The following is a 15,259-nucleotide window of genomic DNA, read 5'->3' on the forward strand; positions in this document are numbered from 1 at the left end:
ATCAACAGGCGACGGTTGACTGTCGACCTCGAACGTGCCTTATATATGCTGGGGGACATCGAAGACTTCTTCGGCAACCCCGAGTGACCCCGAGTGACCCGGGGTCATCTGAAGAAATGGCTAGTGTAGCGTGGGTAGCGTGTAGCAGTAGGTAGCGTGGCGAACGTCGTGGCAGTAGCGATGAAGCCCCTTTTGTATTACCGTGGCCTGTGGCGTGGCAGTAGCGATGAAGTCCTTCTGTTGATAAAAGTTAAGCATGGATAGCGTAGCGGGCTAGCGTGGCATAGCAGTAGCAAGGAAAGAAAAGCTCTGTTGATAAATATGGTACAATCGCGCGGCAGCTACCCTACTTTCAGTTCCCGTATACAGCAGCTGCAAATAATAGGGCGGGGTGAGCCCGAATATACCTCTCGAAGGCGTCGCTTGACCATCGAGCGCCCCTCATATGGTACAGTACCTCTCTGTGTCACTCTTTACGGAAGAAACTGTCAAAACTGTCAAAATCCTCCAACGCCTTCCCCCTGCTCTTGCTCTCTCGAGACTCAACACCATCTCCTGGACGATGCACGTACGGCAAAATAGGTGCCCGCACGGCCCGTTGTAGTTGGCAGGGTTGATCATACAGATCGGGCAAGTTGGACCGCCGTTCGGCATCTTGATGGATTGGTTGGATTTGGGTGTCGGAAAGAGAGAGTGTGTTGTTGATTGGAATGGAGTTGAGAGCGGGAGTTGGACAGGCTGACTTTTGGACAGCTCGAGTCGGGGGAGTGTTGTGCAGAGACGCGAACTATCCTGTCAGTTGCTGTCATTGCGTAAGCAGACGCGTAAGCAGTCTGGTCACGGTCAGAGAGACAAAGACCCCGACGCCAGAGTCCGGAGTATATAGACATACAACAAGTAATACATTAAGACCAGTAATGGTTCTACTCTTCATCGGCTACTTCCCAGTAATAACTCAACAAGATACGACCTCGCACGGTGGCCATATGCGTTGTTAGTCTCAACCGGCCTCGCTCGTTGGTTCTTTTTCAACTTGTTTAATGGTGCTTTGGTGAACTTCCGCATCCTGCACGTCTTCCAAGTCCTCCACTATGCTATCGTCGTCCCTCGGGGCGTCACCATCGTCCAGACCATCTGCAGCGGCGGCCTCTGTGGTCTTTATATGCGTGTCTTTGACAGTTTTCTCGTAGGATATTCCCACCCGAATGCAACGGTACCTGCCCTGATCCATAGTACCATAATACAGGAAGGGCCGTTTTTTGAGGCTTGTGCTGCAACGGAGATTCCTCACAGTGCCGTCAGTATCCAAGAATCCGACATGTTCGCCTGACTTGGTGCATCCGCCAAATTGTGTTGTGCGAACATCAAAGCCTGATATGAAATGAAGATGCCCACACCCCAGATCCCACCCGTAAAGAAGCAAAGAACGTAGAAGTTTCCGAGAGTTGTCACGCCTGAGGAAAAGAGGGCATATGTACGGTAACAGTTTCAACCTCGGTGATCCCGAATGGCAGCTCTTGAAACAGGTGAAAGCTACCTATCAAGTGCGCCAACGTGACGCCCACGCTCAATGTTTAAGCTCGGAAAAGGTGATACTCCGACGGGGACCATATGTCACGAGAACCAAAAATCGTAGTCAGTGATTTTCAATACATATCATTAATTTGCATCAGGCGCTAGCTCACCATTGCGTCCTTGAAGAATGCTGAAGTGTACGGCTAGGTTCAGATGGCAGCAGGTGTGCGCGGGGCGGAAACCGAAGGTCCCATCACACATAGGCGACGGTCCGTCCCTATGGCTAGCCCGTTGCCGAACGATGGGATCGCCGTTTCCCAGCTACCACTGTCCTTTATATGCCGTTGCTCGGCTGGATCACGGTTGCGTACAGGTTATGCGCAGGGCGGAAACCGAAGGTCCCATCACACATAGGCAACGGCGTAAGATCCGTCCCTATGGCTAGCCCATTGCCGAACGATGGGATCGCCGTTGCCCCGCCGCAATCGTCCACACCGGCAGAAAACTATTACTCTGCATTGTAGAGCACTGTCGGATGAACACGTTGATTGAAACGAGCACGCAAAACATCCACACCCCGTCCTGGTGCAATCAACTAACCTGAGTCACCGTTCAATGATCGGACCCAGGGCGGCCTAGTTCCTTAGTGTGAAGCGGTCAAGCCCAGGGTAGGGGCGCGCGCGTAGATGCAGCGCGGTAAGGAGACCCGATCAGTTCAGAAACGGAGGAGACGGAGGTAATCCGGAAAGAGATGATCTACGACTGTGCATGGGAGGGAGGAGAACAATGAGACAAGGCATTCCCGTGATGTTCCCACGCGTGTCGGATGGAGATTTGTGCGCAGACGGGAAGATGTTTTACCTTCACCCTCGAACCGCTCTACCACCGTTCCTGCCTTTCGAATAGCATGGCGTTGGTCTATCAGGTGAGGGATGGTGTGTATGAAGCAGGACAGTGGGAAGGTGGTGCTTACCGGGAGATCAGCATCGGCGAACAAAGCCTTCCCATAAGAGACTCCGCGGACATGGGACGCGTAGGTTTTGCGTGGAGTTGGAAGGAAACGGAGAGCCGCAAGGGGCGTTTGAATTGCTGTTGCTGCCATTCTAGGGATGGCTAGGGACTGCTAGGGATGGTTATGGTTGATGGGGGGGACGACGATGGGATTGAGAATGTCACGGCGTCCTGCTCTGCGTCCAGCTCTGCGTCCTGCTTCCGCAGTTCAAAACGTCGTCCGCGTCTCTTTTCTCGGTTGTTCTCCACTCTCACTTACATGAATAACCTAGTTTAGCAGCACTAATATACGACAATGTCGGAAGCTGCTTTGAACATAAGACGCAACGCCGAGGAGTTGAAGGTTCATGTCCTCTGTAGTGTTGCTGACTTTGGGACGCTTAACTCATAGAGCAGCTTATGCAGGAATACCTTCGCGATCTACAGTCGTGGGAAAATGACATCAAAGAGAAGGACAAGTCTGCGAAGAAGCTTGCTCGACCTACGAAGGTGGAAGGACAGGTGCTCTATCTAGCGGTTTCGTCGAATGAGTGGACTGTAACATTCGGCCCATAGAATCTCCCGCCAGTTCGCGGGCAACCAGCAGCAGACGAAAGTCGCACACCAGCTGGAATGATAGGCGCAACCAACGAAGAACTGAAGAGCGTTGCGAAGGAAGAGAAGATAAAGGCGTACGACTATCGGTCTTGGGACAAGTTTGATGTGGTTAGTACCATCACTGTGCACAGACCGTTTACGTTGCACCCATATTGATAGGTCGCGCAGGACAAGGCACCAGGCGAGATAGATGCCCCACCGACAGCGAAGTCGAACGAGCAGCCATCATCCATTACCCCAATAGAAGATGAGGAAACAAATCTGGAGAAGGCACTGTTGGAGAAGGAAAAGGTTGGGCATCGGTCACAGTTTCGCTGCAAGTGGGATGCTCTGCTCATCATGGACTCTCTCAACCGTGCAGGGCAATGCCTGGTTCAAAAAGGGACAGTACGAGAAAGCGATATCATGTTATACCAAGAGCATGCGTCTAGATCCCTCGAGCCCAATCATGCCTGTGAATCGGGCAATGGCGTACCTGAAGCTGAACAGGTGAGGCCTACTTTTTCTGTTCATTTTCAGATGTACCATGTGGCTGACAACACCTGTCAGATTCGCGGAGGCGGAAGCGGACTGTAGCCAAGGGCTGAATTCAGACCCAAAGAATGTGAAAGCGTTGTGGCGGAGGGGCATTGCGCGGAGAGAACTGAAGAAGCTGAATCTGGCAAAGCAGGGTATGTCGGGAACTCTGGAAGAGTTCTCATTAAGAGAAAGCTAACAATGTCGCGACTTAGACCTAGAAAGCGCGTTGGTCCTGGAACCGACGAACAAATCGGTGAAAGACGAGATGAACACTGTGATGGGGCTCATCAGGAGTAGCACCGCCAAGCCACCAAGTAGCACTTCGAGCACGGCGAAACCATCAGCACCCACGCAACCGACGAGACGAAGGTTGCACATCGAGGAAGTGGGCGAAGAAGATGACAGCGATCAGCCGATTCTCTTGACCCCAGCTGCTGGCAAAAAGGCGCGAACGGAAGCCCCGAAGCCTGCCAGCACTGAAATATCGGGGCCCAAGGCAGTTCTTCCCACCGCTGCCACCAAACCGTCATCACCAAGCAAAAACATATCCGGTAACGTGAAGCTTGCCCAGTCAACGCCCCGGACATTGTCCCCGATACCCGCAAAGAAAGCAGAATACGCTGTCCCCAAAAGCATGTACGAGTTTGAGCGGGATTGGAAGTCGCTGAAGAATGATGCAGATGCAATCTACACGTATCTGAAGGTATGGACGCAGACGGCTTGGCCTTCATACCGGATAAAAGACTGATGATGTTGACTTTGATGATCTAGGCAATCGATCCAAAAGATTACAACCGTATATTCAAGAGCTCCCTCGAGAGCAACTACCTGTCTAAGATAATAGAGGTGCTGCATACCCATTTCCGCAGGTAAGAAGTCACTTCACAGCCAAGCATCGTTCTGTGTAGAAGATCTCTCATCTCCTGCGGGTTGAACAGAGACAATGACTACAATGTTGCGTTCGGGATGCTGAAGAATCTGTCACAACTTCCTCGGTTCAACATGACCGTCATGTTCCTGTCGAGGAAAGAGAAGCAAAGTAGGTGTCTTCCCCCACTTGGCCGAACAGCGCTGTGAATTGTGCTTTGTTGCTGACGCTGTCTCTGCTTTGTAGTGGTCACCGAGGTGATCGCGTGGCTTTCGTCACGAGAAGATGCCGGGGCAACTTACACCCTAAACGATGTCACCGAAGTTGCAAAGGCGTACAAATAATGATCACGCGTCGCCTCGCCGGGTCGCCATACGTCTGAAGTGGTCATATTGGGACCGGTATTGTATTCAGGACATCACCAATGATATCCAACCCCGACAACCCCTTGAACCGCTGGCGAACATCGAGGGGCACGTATATTGAGTGATGTGCCGGGGTCAGGCGATGACCGAGTACCTTGTCGGTCATGGCAATGACATGATCGGGAGTTATGGATTGGTTGCCGGATATGAGGGCCAGCAGGCTTCAATAGTTGGGAAGAGTCGTTAGAGAACGAGGAAAGGGGTGGGAGTAACAGACGACGTCATAATGGTTGCCTACCGAGCCGCGTACATGAGATCCGTTCCGCATTTAGGCGAGACCCCGGCGCCTACGGATGGGTGGTTTCGTAGTGCCGTAATGAGGTCCCGGAGATAGGAGTGCACGTCGGCGTGCATGTAGACGAAAGATGCGCTCTGGGTCATTCGTTCGAAGTCCTATAATTGTAACCCCATGACCCAGTTATGGATTGTTGAATAGGAAGGATATGATGTTTGATCCTTCACTTACGTCGAATCTCAGTAATGGCACTTTGAGTGGATACGTGACGATGCATCGATAGGGTGGAGCTGCGAGAGTATGGCAGAGGAAGAACTTGTCTAGCTGTGACCATGTGTGTTAGTTGGCCGATACTTGCTCAGGAGCATATGTGCAGCAACTCACCAATTGTTGGGGTATCGCTTGCTCGCGAGCGGATGGGGATGTTATCCCAATGATGAGGAATGGGTTCGGGCATGGGAACACCGAGTTCCGATCCGTCACTTGTCCTCGTTCTATCACCTGTGTGAAGGGTTGATCAGAAGTCGCAACGTGGAGTCGCATGACTCTGCATTCCTTACTTCATGCAAAGCGCTGTAAACAGATCTACTAGCAGCATCTATCCCCTCAACAATAACCACATTCGGCAGCTGCTTCGGACCCCCCAACGAAGTGTGCGACTCTGGCGGCGTCGTATCCCCTCCTCCAGTCATCAGCGGGAACAACATGGGCCTCGACCCCGCCGTCGCCGCAGCGCGCGTATGGCTGCGTGCGGATCGATATGGAACTCCGATTGATGAATGCATGGAGGAATGCACGGAGGTTTCGAGGGGTTCGGAGGTGTCTGATCGCAAGGATGTCTGCCGCATGTGCGAGCCCGAAAGAGATTTCTACGAATCAAACATCAAGCAATCTGTGGATTAGACGAATAGACATCAGAGTCTCTCCCTCGCCAGTGCCCAGATGCCAAGCACATGGCTTACCATTACGTCGCGATCATCCTCCGATGTTCCACGAGACAGATGGCCTGGCTGTGCTAGTTTCCGAGAGGTGCTGGACATGGGTGTGCCGGTGCCCCCATTGATGTCCCCGCGACCTCTGTAGAGTAAGGAGGACAGGAACTCGACGTGGGAAAGTGGACGGTCGGGCCGGTCGACTTGAACGTGAGTGACACTGAAGTTGAAGATGTATGACAATAGCTGTGGCCGAGTTTTTCGTAAGCAGGGTATACCCGATAAGGCAGGGGCATTCTTGCCTTCCGTCCCAGACGGCCCTCACCTGCTCCAAAGTCCTCCGAAGCTCCCTTGTCACCTCCGGCTTGATGGACACCAACATCGCGCGTTGCCCCGACAACAACGCTATGAATATGGTCACCAGCAGCTCCTCCGTAGGTTGCGACCCACTAGATCCAGCCTGGTACATTCGAGGGGTCCCGGTGCCTGAAGACCTTGCAGAGGATAAGTTGCCCGTCAGCGTCGGACGGATAACATCGAGGACTTCTTGTAGGAATGAGCGGGAACTTTGCCCGAACTTGGTTCCAGCGGACATGCTGAGTGGCTCTATCGGCTTCGACTTTGATACGAGCAGCGTTCAGATCCCCGCCTTCCGCTCGGGTTGGCAAAGCTGTTTGTTGGAGTGCTGTTTAGGTGACTGGAGTTTGAGCAGTTGGGCCCTGAGGCAGCGCGTTTGACGGTTTAAGCGCTGCAGTGAGATGTGTCATGCTTTCTGTGTTGTCCCTCAAGGAGCCTCTTCGCCTTCTTCGGCCCCGTCTTGGCGCTCAACTCCGAAGGGCGACCAACGCCAATCTTGCTCTGCTGCCGCAGCTGGTCTGCGTGGTTTGCTAGTATCTGGTCAGGTCGAGCGCTTGTGTTCGCTACGTTTCAGTCAAGAGAGCAAAGAAGGCCTCGCTGCCATCATAAACCTTCGACAAGCCTGGGAACGAACAAGTTAGGGCGCAAGTGCCTACAAAAAAAAAGCGAAAATGCTGGTCCCTATTCTCAATGTGCAGTCCATGACAAAGGAAGAGTTCAAGAAGATGGTTGACGAGGTCAGCATCGTGATCCCAATATCACTCATCTTACACGCGCACGTCAATAACCGGTCTTTGGTCTGGGACTCTTCTCCCTCGCAGATAGACAAAGCCGTTTCCAGCCCTTTCGTCCAGTCAGTCGAAAAGAAAGTGGGCGTTCACAAATTTCACATGCTGGGCATATTGATAGTCCTGGGCGCTATCGTTGGGATGTGCATCAATAATGTACATGCGGATTTCATCACCGATTTGATTGGATTTGTGATTCCGGCGTTCCTGAGTGCAAAGACGGTTGGCGATAAGAAGCAGCATGAGCAGTGGGTGGGGTATTGGTAAGTCTATAGGTGAGGGGATGCGAGCTTTGCCTAGCTTGCTGTACTGATTTTGCCCTTAACATCACAGGGTGGTTTTTGGTTTCCTTGATCTCCTCGAATACGCCATCGAAGCCGTACTCAGCGTATTCCCGTTCTACTACACCTTCAAGCTCGTCCTCATCCTCTGGCTCATTGCGCCGAAATCCAACGGAGGGGCCGTCATCTACAACACCGTGCTAAAGCCCCTCTTACCAAAGCTCGAATCGCTGGGCAAGAAACCCAAAGCAGAAGGCGACCATGCCGCGCCTGCCGCCGAAGGCGCCCACGGGCCAGCCAAATCTGATCATGGGGGCGGTGGGAAGAAGGACGCTCATGGAGACCACGGGAAGAAAGATGCTCATGGAGGCCATGGGAAGTCGGAAAAGAAAGATGACCACGGGTCAAAGGACGGTGGCCACGGACACGGCGATGCGCATGGAAAGGAGGGGCACGGCGATGCAAAGGCGAAGGACGGTGGGAAGGACACGAGGATAAAGTGGGGTTATGTAAAATTGAAATAGATGATAGTTTCCATTTGGTATTCTCGTATGTACGCATCTGATATAGGTAGTATCGATACTTTCCTATGATGTCGGTCTGCAAGCTCTAGAGATTCTTCCTACCCTGTCTTGCAATTACACCATTCCCGTATGGTACTCCGTAAATATAGGTATCAATACCATTCCGGGCCGGCTTCGGGACTCCGCACTGACACTCATCGCTACTCTATTTAGTTAAGGGCCGAAAGAAATGAAAACAAGCAGTAAGACGAACATGACGATGAAGGTCTTCACATCCCCTTTGGCGGCCGAACGATTGCCCTTCTTCCCAGCATCCCGGACAAGCATGACATCCCCCTTCTTGAAGTGGCTAAACGTCCTGTTGTGGTACTGCTTCGAACTGATCGGAACCCACAGTTGTTTTGCAGTAAACCGCGGACCAAACCGATGGTCCATGCTTTGAGACACCCTCGTTATGGCGATGCTCTCCGGTAACCCATCCATCTCGTCGCGCAGCCGTTGCACTGTCTCGGAAAGACGTTCGTTTGCGGGCGCCAGGAGTGCGCCGTGCAGATAGGCGTTGGGGCGGGACAGGTTGTAGTCGTTGAGGTAGACCAGCAGTTCCACCAGTTCTCCATCGTCTTTACGTTTGGTTTCAATTGGATTTGGCACAGGTGCAGCCTGACCCAAAGGTTTCAACGTCTGTGCCGACTCCTGATTGACAACTCCGGATGTCCGTTTCGTTATCGTCGGGGGTTGCCTCTTCTCCGGCACCACAGGAACAGAGATCCCCGAATTCTGTTCCGAATACAGCGCGGCAATTGGCGGGCTGGCCAAATAACTCGGCACAAACGCCTTCCCTTCGGTCTCTTCCTCCTTCAGCGTGGCGCTTTCGCCTCTCCCAACGCCGGCGCCCAACAACTCCTTCACCTCCGCCCCTTTGGCGAGATCGACTGGCAGCTCCCCTTTTGCGTTCTTCACACTGGCATCTGCGCCGTACTGGAGGAGTAGTCTCACGGCACCCGGCTGGTCACGTTTTGCTGCCCAGTGCAAGGCGGTCCATTGGTTGACTTTGTTGACTGCGTTCGGGTTGGTGCCTGCTTGGAGGTAATGGGTGCATTTGTCCAGAAGACCGACTGCCGCTGCTTCACGAAGAGCCTGAGGGTTGGAACGCAAGCAAATTAAACATACTGAGGTCAAGGATTCGCAGGCTCCACCAGCGAAAAGAACCACACTGCCCTCAGTGGCCGGCAAAGTTAGCTGCACACCCTGGATGCGCCTAGCCGCCAGCTCTACAATACAACACAGCGCCTACATACCTCCTCCCGAGGGTCTTCGATGTTAGTCATGTGTACTGTTCTTGTGTTGGACGTCGGCCAAAAATTCTGAGCTGTTTGGGAATTGGACTGGCGCTGGAAACTTAGAAAGCGTCCTGGAAAGCGTCACTAATCAATTTGCGAACTCCGTCAAAGAGGGAAGAGTGAGCATCAGAGTGAGCATTTGACATCGGCATTGCACGCAGACTCACGCCGAAGACAGCGTTGTGCGGAACACACTCCCCGTAGTACGCAACTACGCAGAGAACATAGCGAACTAGGGAATATGTCCACCTCCTCGCACCCATCCACCCCTCAACAGTGGTGCGCCAGCAAATACCTCATCGCCCAAGATGCCCCCTTCGACGCGGTGCTCATCGTTCTAAACCAGCCCATTGGCGCAAAGGAAGCGTTCTGGAGGATATGGAAGAACAGTATGCACTCCCTGGCGTTGTGTTCCGGGGAGAATTGTTTATGCTGTTACTGATCGATTGCAGTGGGTACCGTTTGAATGTATAGCTGCAGCCCATGTTTGTGCGGATGGAGGGGCGAACCGGTTGTATGACGCTTTTGTCGACGAGGGGGAACGGTCAAAGTGAGGCTTGTTTGATCGTGTTCTGTGAGTAGTCAGTGGATATGGGTTGAACTCATCGGTCGGATGCAGATACATTCCTGATTTTATATGCGGGGATTTCGATTCCCTCCGGTCGGAAGTGAAACAATGGTATGAGCGGAAGGTATGAACCATCCGCAATGTTTCCATCGCATGCACCGCCCTGAACTCAAAGGATTGGCAGGGAACCCAAACCCTCCACATCACCGACCAAGAAACTACCGACCTCCAAAAATGCTTCGAGCTCATCCGCCGACAAGTGGAAGGAGGCCAACAACGCGATCCCTCCCCCCCTGCCTCCCCAACAGCCACCTCATCAACCGGCCAGAAACTCTCCCGCCTGTTCTTCCCGCACTGTCTCGGGCCGACAATGGTATCTGCGGCATCGCAGCCATCGCAGCCATCGCAGCAGCGGCCGTTACTGGATGTGATTGTGTGGGGAGCGCTTAGTGGACGCTTTGACCATGTCATGTCGGGGGTGCATACGTTATTTATGGTGGAACCGCAGAGGAGGGTGTATTTGATGTCGCCGGAGAGTTTTGCGGTTTTGTTGAAGGCGGTGAGTGCTACGTTGAGGTTGTTGTGAAGGTTGGATTTCGACTCATGCATATGTTGTATGTAGGGCACGCATGAGATACCCTGCAGTCGCGCCCTTGAAGGCCCGACCTGCGGGCTCATTCCCATCGGCGTCTCGTCGGTGCGAACGATCACATCTGGGCTGAAATGGAATCTTGGTATGTCCTCCCTGAACTGTTGCAACGATCTAGTGTTCTTCCTCAACCCGCTCCGTCTCTCAGACCGCACAAAACCTCTTGCATTTGGAACTCTGGTCAGCACCTCCAACGCTTTTGAGGAGTCTGATGAGCCGGTTGTTATTGTGAACATCGAGACCGATGGGCCGGTACTTTGGACTACTGAGGTGGCGCTGCATTGATTACGGAGGCTTTGGCTTCCTACCGTATGTGGGAGATTAGGCGTAGCAGGTGCCGGGAATGGGGTTCTAGTGCACCACGGGATGGCTGCATGCAGGGTGAGCTTGTTCAAGTTTTAGAAAGTTACTCCTGACTTTACGGGATAACCAACCCCGCAACCTGGAGCGAGAGCAGTCGAGCGTATTCAAAAATTGTGCATAACCGTTTCGTACGAGGAATCTATAATTTACAATATACAAACGAAAAAGAAACAAAAAATCAAAGACATACTCTCTGGACAATGATGATTCCAAGTGAAACCGCTCAGAGCTTTTCAAGCTTGTCTTTTTTGATGAGCGGGTTTTCCTTCGCGAGCGCGATTCGGCCAGCGCCGCGGTAATCGTAGGTGCACCCGTGGCGGTCTGAGTACCGATGTACGGAGCAGAATACCTTACGAATCAATATTGGAATGTCAGTCAAACACGACATAGTCTCACATCATGCAGAAAGGCATCGTGAAGCATCTTACCTGTGTGCACCGACATTTAAAAGAAGTAGCCGGCCCAATCTTCTTCTTACACAGCGCACACCGTCGCGCAACAACAACCGATGAAATCGGCGTCCGCGGCGGCATCTGCCTGCTCTCCCGCTTCGACCGCGGCCTATTGATATTCGCCTGACTACCCTGTTGTTTCTCACCAGCACCCCCCGATGTCGCCCCATCGCCGCTCTGCCTCCGCACAGCGGTGGTGTTGACGATCCGCGAAACGCGGCCCGATACGGCGGTGGAGATGAACTCGTCCACGTGCTCGCATGTCGGGGGTGGGGCGGTAGGAGATATTGTGTGGGTGCTCCCACCGCCCAGTTTATGCGATCTGGTCGTCAACGGTCTCGCGCTTCTGGCTCTCTGTTGTTTCGCGCGCGCAACGACAGGCGACGCCGGTTTACCACCATGATTCTTTCTCTGCGACCCACCCGGCGGCGTCGACGGCGGCGTATCGTCCATCACGCTCCTCCGTTTCGCCAACTGGATTGCCGACGCCGGGCGTGCTTTGGGGATCACGATCATCGGCCCGCCTCCACCGGGTATGCGCATCACCGAGATGGCTGTGGCAGGTCGAACCCGTCGACGAGCGGTCTTGGGCACGACGCCAAAGATGCGTGATCGGCTGCCGACCGTGCTGTTGGACCCGAACATCCCGCCGAAGAGTTCCCCCATGGCTGATTCACCGGATGACGGACGGGAGGTCGAGTCGGAGAGGGGTGAGATGGGCCGGCCGCCGACCGTGTATGCCGACGAACACATCGATTTGAATGTAGAGGTTGTCGACCCCGTGTCCCCCGAATCCGGCCGGTCGACACTCTCATCCTCCCTCACACTTTCCGGGGCCGTCCTCACCATCCCCCTCATGGATACATAATCCCCATCCGTATTTTGCAAGGACCGCATGATCAACGACGATGCGTCGCCCGAGAGGTCGTGGAAGATTTCTAGCCCGGCGAGTTCGGCGAGTTGGAGGAGGCGTTTGCGGTTGGGTTGTTTGTTGTCCTTCGTTGATTCAGCCATGTGGAACTCGAGCATGTACATGTCGTCGTCTTCTTTGCAGAGGAGGAGGACTACCGGGTCGTCTTCTTTTTCAGCGGATTTTACTTTTAAGGGCGGGCCGGATCCTGAAATTCAGAGATATTAGAAACTTCAATCACTTGAAAGATGTTTTGTAGTTCCCAACCAATGTGAAACAGCCAAGAGGACTCGGCAAATCACCATACCACTAGACATATGCAAAACCAGCCTCAAACTCGACCCATCCTGTATTCCAAACGCCGCAATCGGGCTCGCATCATCCGCCAACGCCTTATCCCCCCACAACAAAATCTGGCTCTGCATCGGGATCCCCTCACACTCCTGAATCCGCCGCTTCACATCCCCAACATCGTCCGCATTGTGCACTTGCAGCGAGAACCGCCCCGTCAGTGTGCCGATATTTAGCGTGAGGAAGTCGGGGTGTCGGCCGTATTGGCCCCGGGAGCGGCTGGTGCGCGTAAGGGAGGTGGGGGTGGGTTCACGGGAGGAGGCGGCGGAGGAGATTGTGGTGGTTGTGGAGGACGATTCGGGGCGGCTGTTGTCTTGCCGCTGCTGTTGGGTGTCTTTGGGAGCCTGCGGGAAATGGTCCACCACGATGGCCGGCGGTGCTTCCGCAACCACCAGACTGCGCCCGTCTTTTGTCCGCAGCGAGGCTTTGGAGGTCGTTGTTGTTAGCCGCCTTGCAGACCGGAGCCCTTTTGTTGGCGAGGCACTGGCAGGGGACCGTCTAGGCAGCGGCAGTTTGGCGTTGGAGCCGGACTCGGAGTCTGATATGCCGGCGCTCTTCATTTTTTGAGGAGGGGCACGGTGATAGGACTGTGTAGCGGTGGTGATTTGGACTCTGGAGTGCGACACCTTCTCTCATGAAAATGCACTCGTGTGCCCTCCAGTCCGCCGTTGCTGCTTTGCTAGGCACGGAAAAAGTAAAGCACGGCATATGACGATTGACAGAAAATAAGCTCTGGGATCAACATGTGAGCGCCAATACGGATTGTACGAGGAGCGGAGGCCAGAAATCGCGCTGTCAGATTCCTCGATTGACGGGTACGGTACCTTCAAGCTTTAGTCGCAGCTTCTTTGACCAACGCACATCCAAGACTGCCCACGACAGAGCCAAAGAGAGAGAGAGGAAACCGCAGGGATGTGGACTCCTTCAGAGGAGGTGGTCCCCATCGTCTTCTTGAGCAATCGAAGAAAGCATGTATAGATGCTCGAAACCTGAATAGGGAAATCAGAGAAACAGAACTGGTATTTCGGTTACACTAAGGCAAGTGTAAGATCGTCTTCGCTCTCTCCTTTGATTCCTATCGCCATGGTGTGACACTACATGTATCGATATCCATCGGTAGCCAAACGCCGAGGTCTTCTAGCACTTTAGCGCGTCGAATTGCACAACACAGTGGAGGAACATGGGCAGGTTTGGGGGAAAAAGGAAGTACAGACAAAATCAGGTGTATTGAGATATGTGACAAATTGATCAGAAAGATTACTTGGCAGCGGGGGTAGCGGTAGCGCCAGTGCGGATGGCTTCCTTCTTGGCGTCCAAGCGGGTTTGACGACGGAGACGGGCCTCCTTCGCCTTGACACGGTGAGCTTGTGCCTGGTCCCTGAAAGAAAAAGCAAACTCAGAGTCAGCATGTCGGAACGGTCATATGTCGTAACAGTAAGAGAAGCAGGACGCAGATACATACTCGAGAAGCTTCACACGGGTCTTCTCGGCCTTGGCCTTGTGAATGTACTCCATCAACACACGCTTGTTCTTAAAGACGTTACCCTTGGACTTCATGTAGAGCTCGTGGTACAAGTGCCTGTCAATCTTTCCAGCTTCCCGGTACTTGCGGAGTAAACCTGTACAATGCGAAAACCGGGCCATGTCATTTTCGGTCATATTCCGCCGGGTGGTGGTGAATCGCTGCTACTTACGACGCAAGACACGCATGCGGCGCATCCAGAGGACGGTGGTGGGCATACGGGCCTCTGAAAAAAACATTGCATGTGAGCTCGAGCTCTTCAGGTGACTTTCAGGTGGCTCTCAAATTTCAGATTCAATACATACCAGCGGTACCCTTCCTCTTTCCGGGACCTATTCATCGACAAAGAGCGCACATCCCAAGTGAATTCGGTTAGGTCTCCCTCCAGGACAATCAGCCAACTGGAATCACAATTCCACATACCAGTGTGACGACCCAGACGCTTGGCGGCAGCCCTCTCACGGACACGGTACCGGGAGTGAGCGGCAACGGGCTTCCTGATGATCAAACCATCCTTGGCCAACTTGCGGATGTTTTGGCCTGAAGATCAAAGGTTCGACATGTTACTGTGGATTGTCCTCCATGAAAATCATTCCACCCTTCCCCAATTCTCCCGCGGTCTCCAATTCGTTTGTCGACCCCGCCCCTCCAGATGCGAACTGTCTCTACTCACGGGAGTTGGCGTTGGAGATTTCGTTGACCTCGTTAGGGTCAAGCCAGATCTTACGCTGACCGCACTTAAGGACGGCAGCGGCGAGGCGCTTCTGGGTGCGAAGGTTGGCCCTACAAGTTGAAAATGAAGTGAGAATTCCCGCTCAACAGCGTAACCCCAGCCACCAGCTGATGTGTGTTCCGTCCGGGCAGCGATTGCCCCTGCTGTGTACGTACATTTTGACGTTCCCAGGATAAGTTTCCGCTCCGAAAATGGGTCTCGGAGAAAGGAAGTTTGCTGTAAAGCACAGAAGCGGTGGCCAAGCTTCGAGTCACGCACCCATCATCGCTCCCCCTTTGCGAATCGCCGTAAGAAAAACGGTGGATTACGAGAGATCAGT

General features: G+C 53.4%; 8 protein-coding genes across 8 annotated transcripts; 3 read left to right on the forward strand and 5 right to left on the reverse strand.

The window, feature by feature from the left end:
• Positions 1–2,821: 2,821 nt before the first annotated feature.
• EV422DRAFT_567428 (uncharacterized protein) lies at positions 2,822–4,854 on the forward strand (the record flags this gene model as incomplete). The annotated part of the gene is made up of 10 exons (XM_053072534.1): positions 2,822–2,869; positions 2,953–3,015; positions 3,082–3,231; positions 3,292–3,414; positions 3,485–3,612; positions 3,673–3,794; positions 3,855–4,345; positions 4,414–4,511; positions 4,581–4,681; positions 4,757–4,854. 10 exons carry the CDS (start codon positions 2,822–2,824, stop codon positions 4,852–4,854), a joined length of 1,422 nt encoding a protein of 473 aa, XP_052925739.1.
• On the reverse strand, positions 4,763–6,211 carry EV422DRAFT_53331 (uncharacterized protein). The gene is made up of 6 exons (XM_053070590.1): positions 6,133–6,211; positions 5,731–6,062; positions 5,555–5,671; positions 5,402–5,494; positions 5,174–5,328; positions 4,763–5,096 (listed from the first exon to the last, which is right to left on the reverse strand). The coding sequence occupies exons 2-6, from the start codon at positions 6,016–6,018 to the stop codon at positions 4,898–4,900; spliced, it is 852 nt and encodes a 283-aa protein (XP_052925740.1). The 5' UTR covers positions 6,019–6,062; positions 6,133–6,211; the 3' UTR covers positions 4,763–4,897.
• Positions 6,212–6,841: 630 nt separating this feature from the next.
• EV422DRAFT_53512 (TB2/DP1, HVA22 family-domain-containing protein) lies at positions 6,842–8,159 on the forward strand. The gene is made up of 3 exons (XM_053070722.1): positions 6,842–7,196; positions 7,281–7,510; positions 7,581–8,159. Exons 1-3 carry the CDS (start codon positions 7,131–7,133, stop codon positions 8,050–8,052), a joined length of 768 nt encoding a protein of 255 aa, XP_052925741.1. The 5' UTR covers positions 6,842–7,130; the 3' UTR covers positions 8,053–8,159.
• An 18-nt stretch (positions 8,160–8,177) lies between these two features.
• On the reverse strand, positions 8,178–9,467 carry EV422DRAFT_53523 (uncharacterized protein). The gene is made up of 2 exons (XM_053070730.1): positions 9,351–9,467; positions 8,178–9,189 (listed from the first exon to the last, which is right to left on the reverse strand). Exons 1-2 carry the CDS (start codon positions 9,378–9,380, stop codon positions 8,266–8,268), a joined length of 954 nt encoding a protein of 317 aa, XP_052925742.1. The 5' UTR covers positions 9,381–9,467; the 3' UTR covers positions 8,178–8,265.
• Positions 9,454–11,157, forward strand: EV422DRAFT_529132 (thiamine pyrophosphokinase). The gene is made up of 6 exons (XM_053070316.1): positions 9,454–9,781; positions 9,867–9,942; positions 10,012–10,084; positions 10,145–10,519; positions 10,583–10,694; positions 10,758–11,157. The coding sequence occupies exons 1-6, from the start codon at positions 9,634–9,636 to the stop codon at positions 10,892–10,894; spliced, it is 921 nt and encodes a 306-aa protein (XP_052925743.1). The 5' UTR covers positions 9,454–9,633; the 3' UTR covers positions 10,895–11,157.
• Positions 11,158–11,195: 38 nt separating this feature from the next.
• Positions 11,196–11,505, reverse strand: EV422DRAFT_496251 (AN1, ubiquitin-like protein,-like protein; the record flags this gene model as incomplete). Its single annotated transcript, XM_053067862.1, has 2 exons — positions 11,196–11,321; positions 11,401–11,505. The coding sequence occupies 2 exons, from the start codon at positions 11,503–11,505 to the stop codon at positions 11,196–11,198; spliced, it is 231 nt and encodes a 76-aa protein (XP_052925744.1).
• Positions 11,506–12,624: 1,119 nt separating this feature from the next.
• On the reverse strand, positions 12,625–12,867 carry EV422DRAFT_490183 (ubiquitin-related domain-containing protein; the record flags this gene model as incomplete). Its single annotated transcript, XM_053067459.1, has 1 exon — positions 12,625–12,867. A coding segment is annotated over one exon (243 nt), but the record flags the coding sequence as incomplete, so codon positions are not given.
• A 681-nt stretch (positions 12,868–13,548) lies between these two features.
• On the reverse strand, positions 13,549–15,258 carry EV422DRAFT_529140 (putative 60S ribosomal protein RPL19). The gene is made up of 7 exons (XM_053070317.1): positions 15,096–15,258; positions 14,881–14,990; positions 14,631–14,747; positions 14,513–14,539; positions 14,380–14,433; positions 14,148–14,304; positions 13,549–14,063 (listed from the first exon to the last, which is right to left on the reverse strand). Coding segments are annotated over exons 1-7 (588 nt in total). The 5' UTR covers positions 15,098–15,258; the 3' UTR covers positions 13,549–13,942.
• Between the last annotated feature and the right edge of the window lies 1 nt (position 15,259).

This window comes from Fimicolochytrium jonesii, assembly GCF_025526975.1.
Source record: "Fimicolochytrium jonesii strain JEL569 chromosome Unknown EV422scaffold_11, whole genome shotgun sequence".
Classification (NCBI taxonomy): domain Eukaryota; kingdom Fungi; phylum Chytridiomycota; class Chytridiomycetes; order Spizellomycetales; family Powellomycetaceae; genus Fimicolochytrium; species Fimicolochytrium jonesii.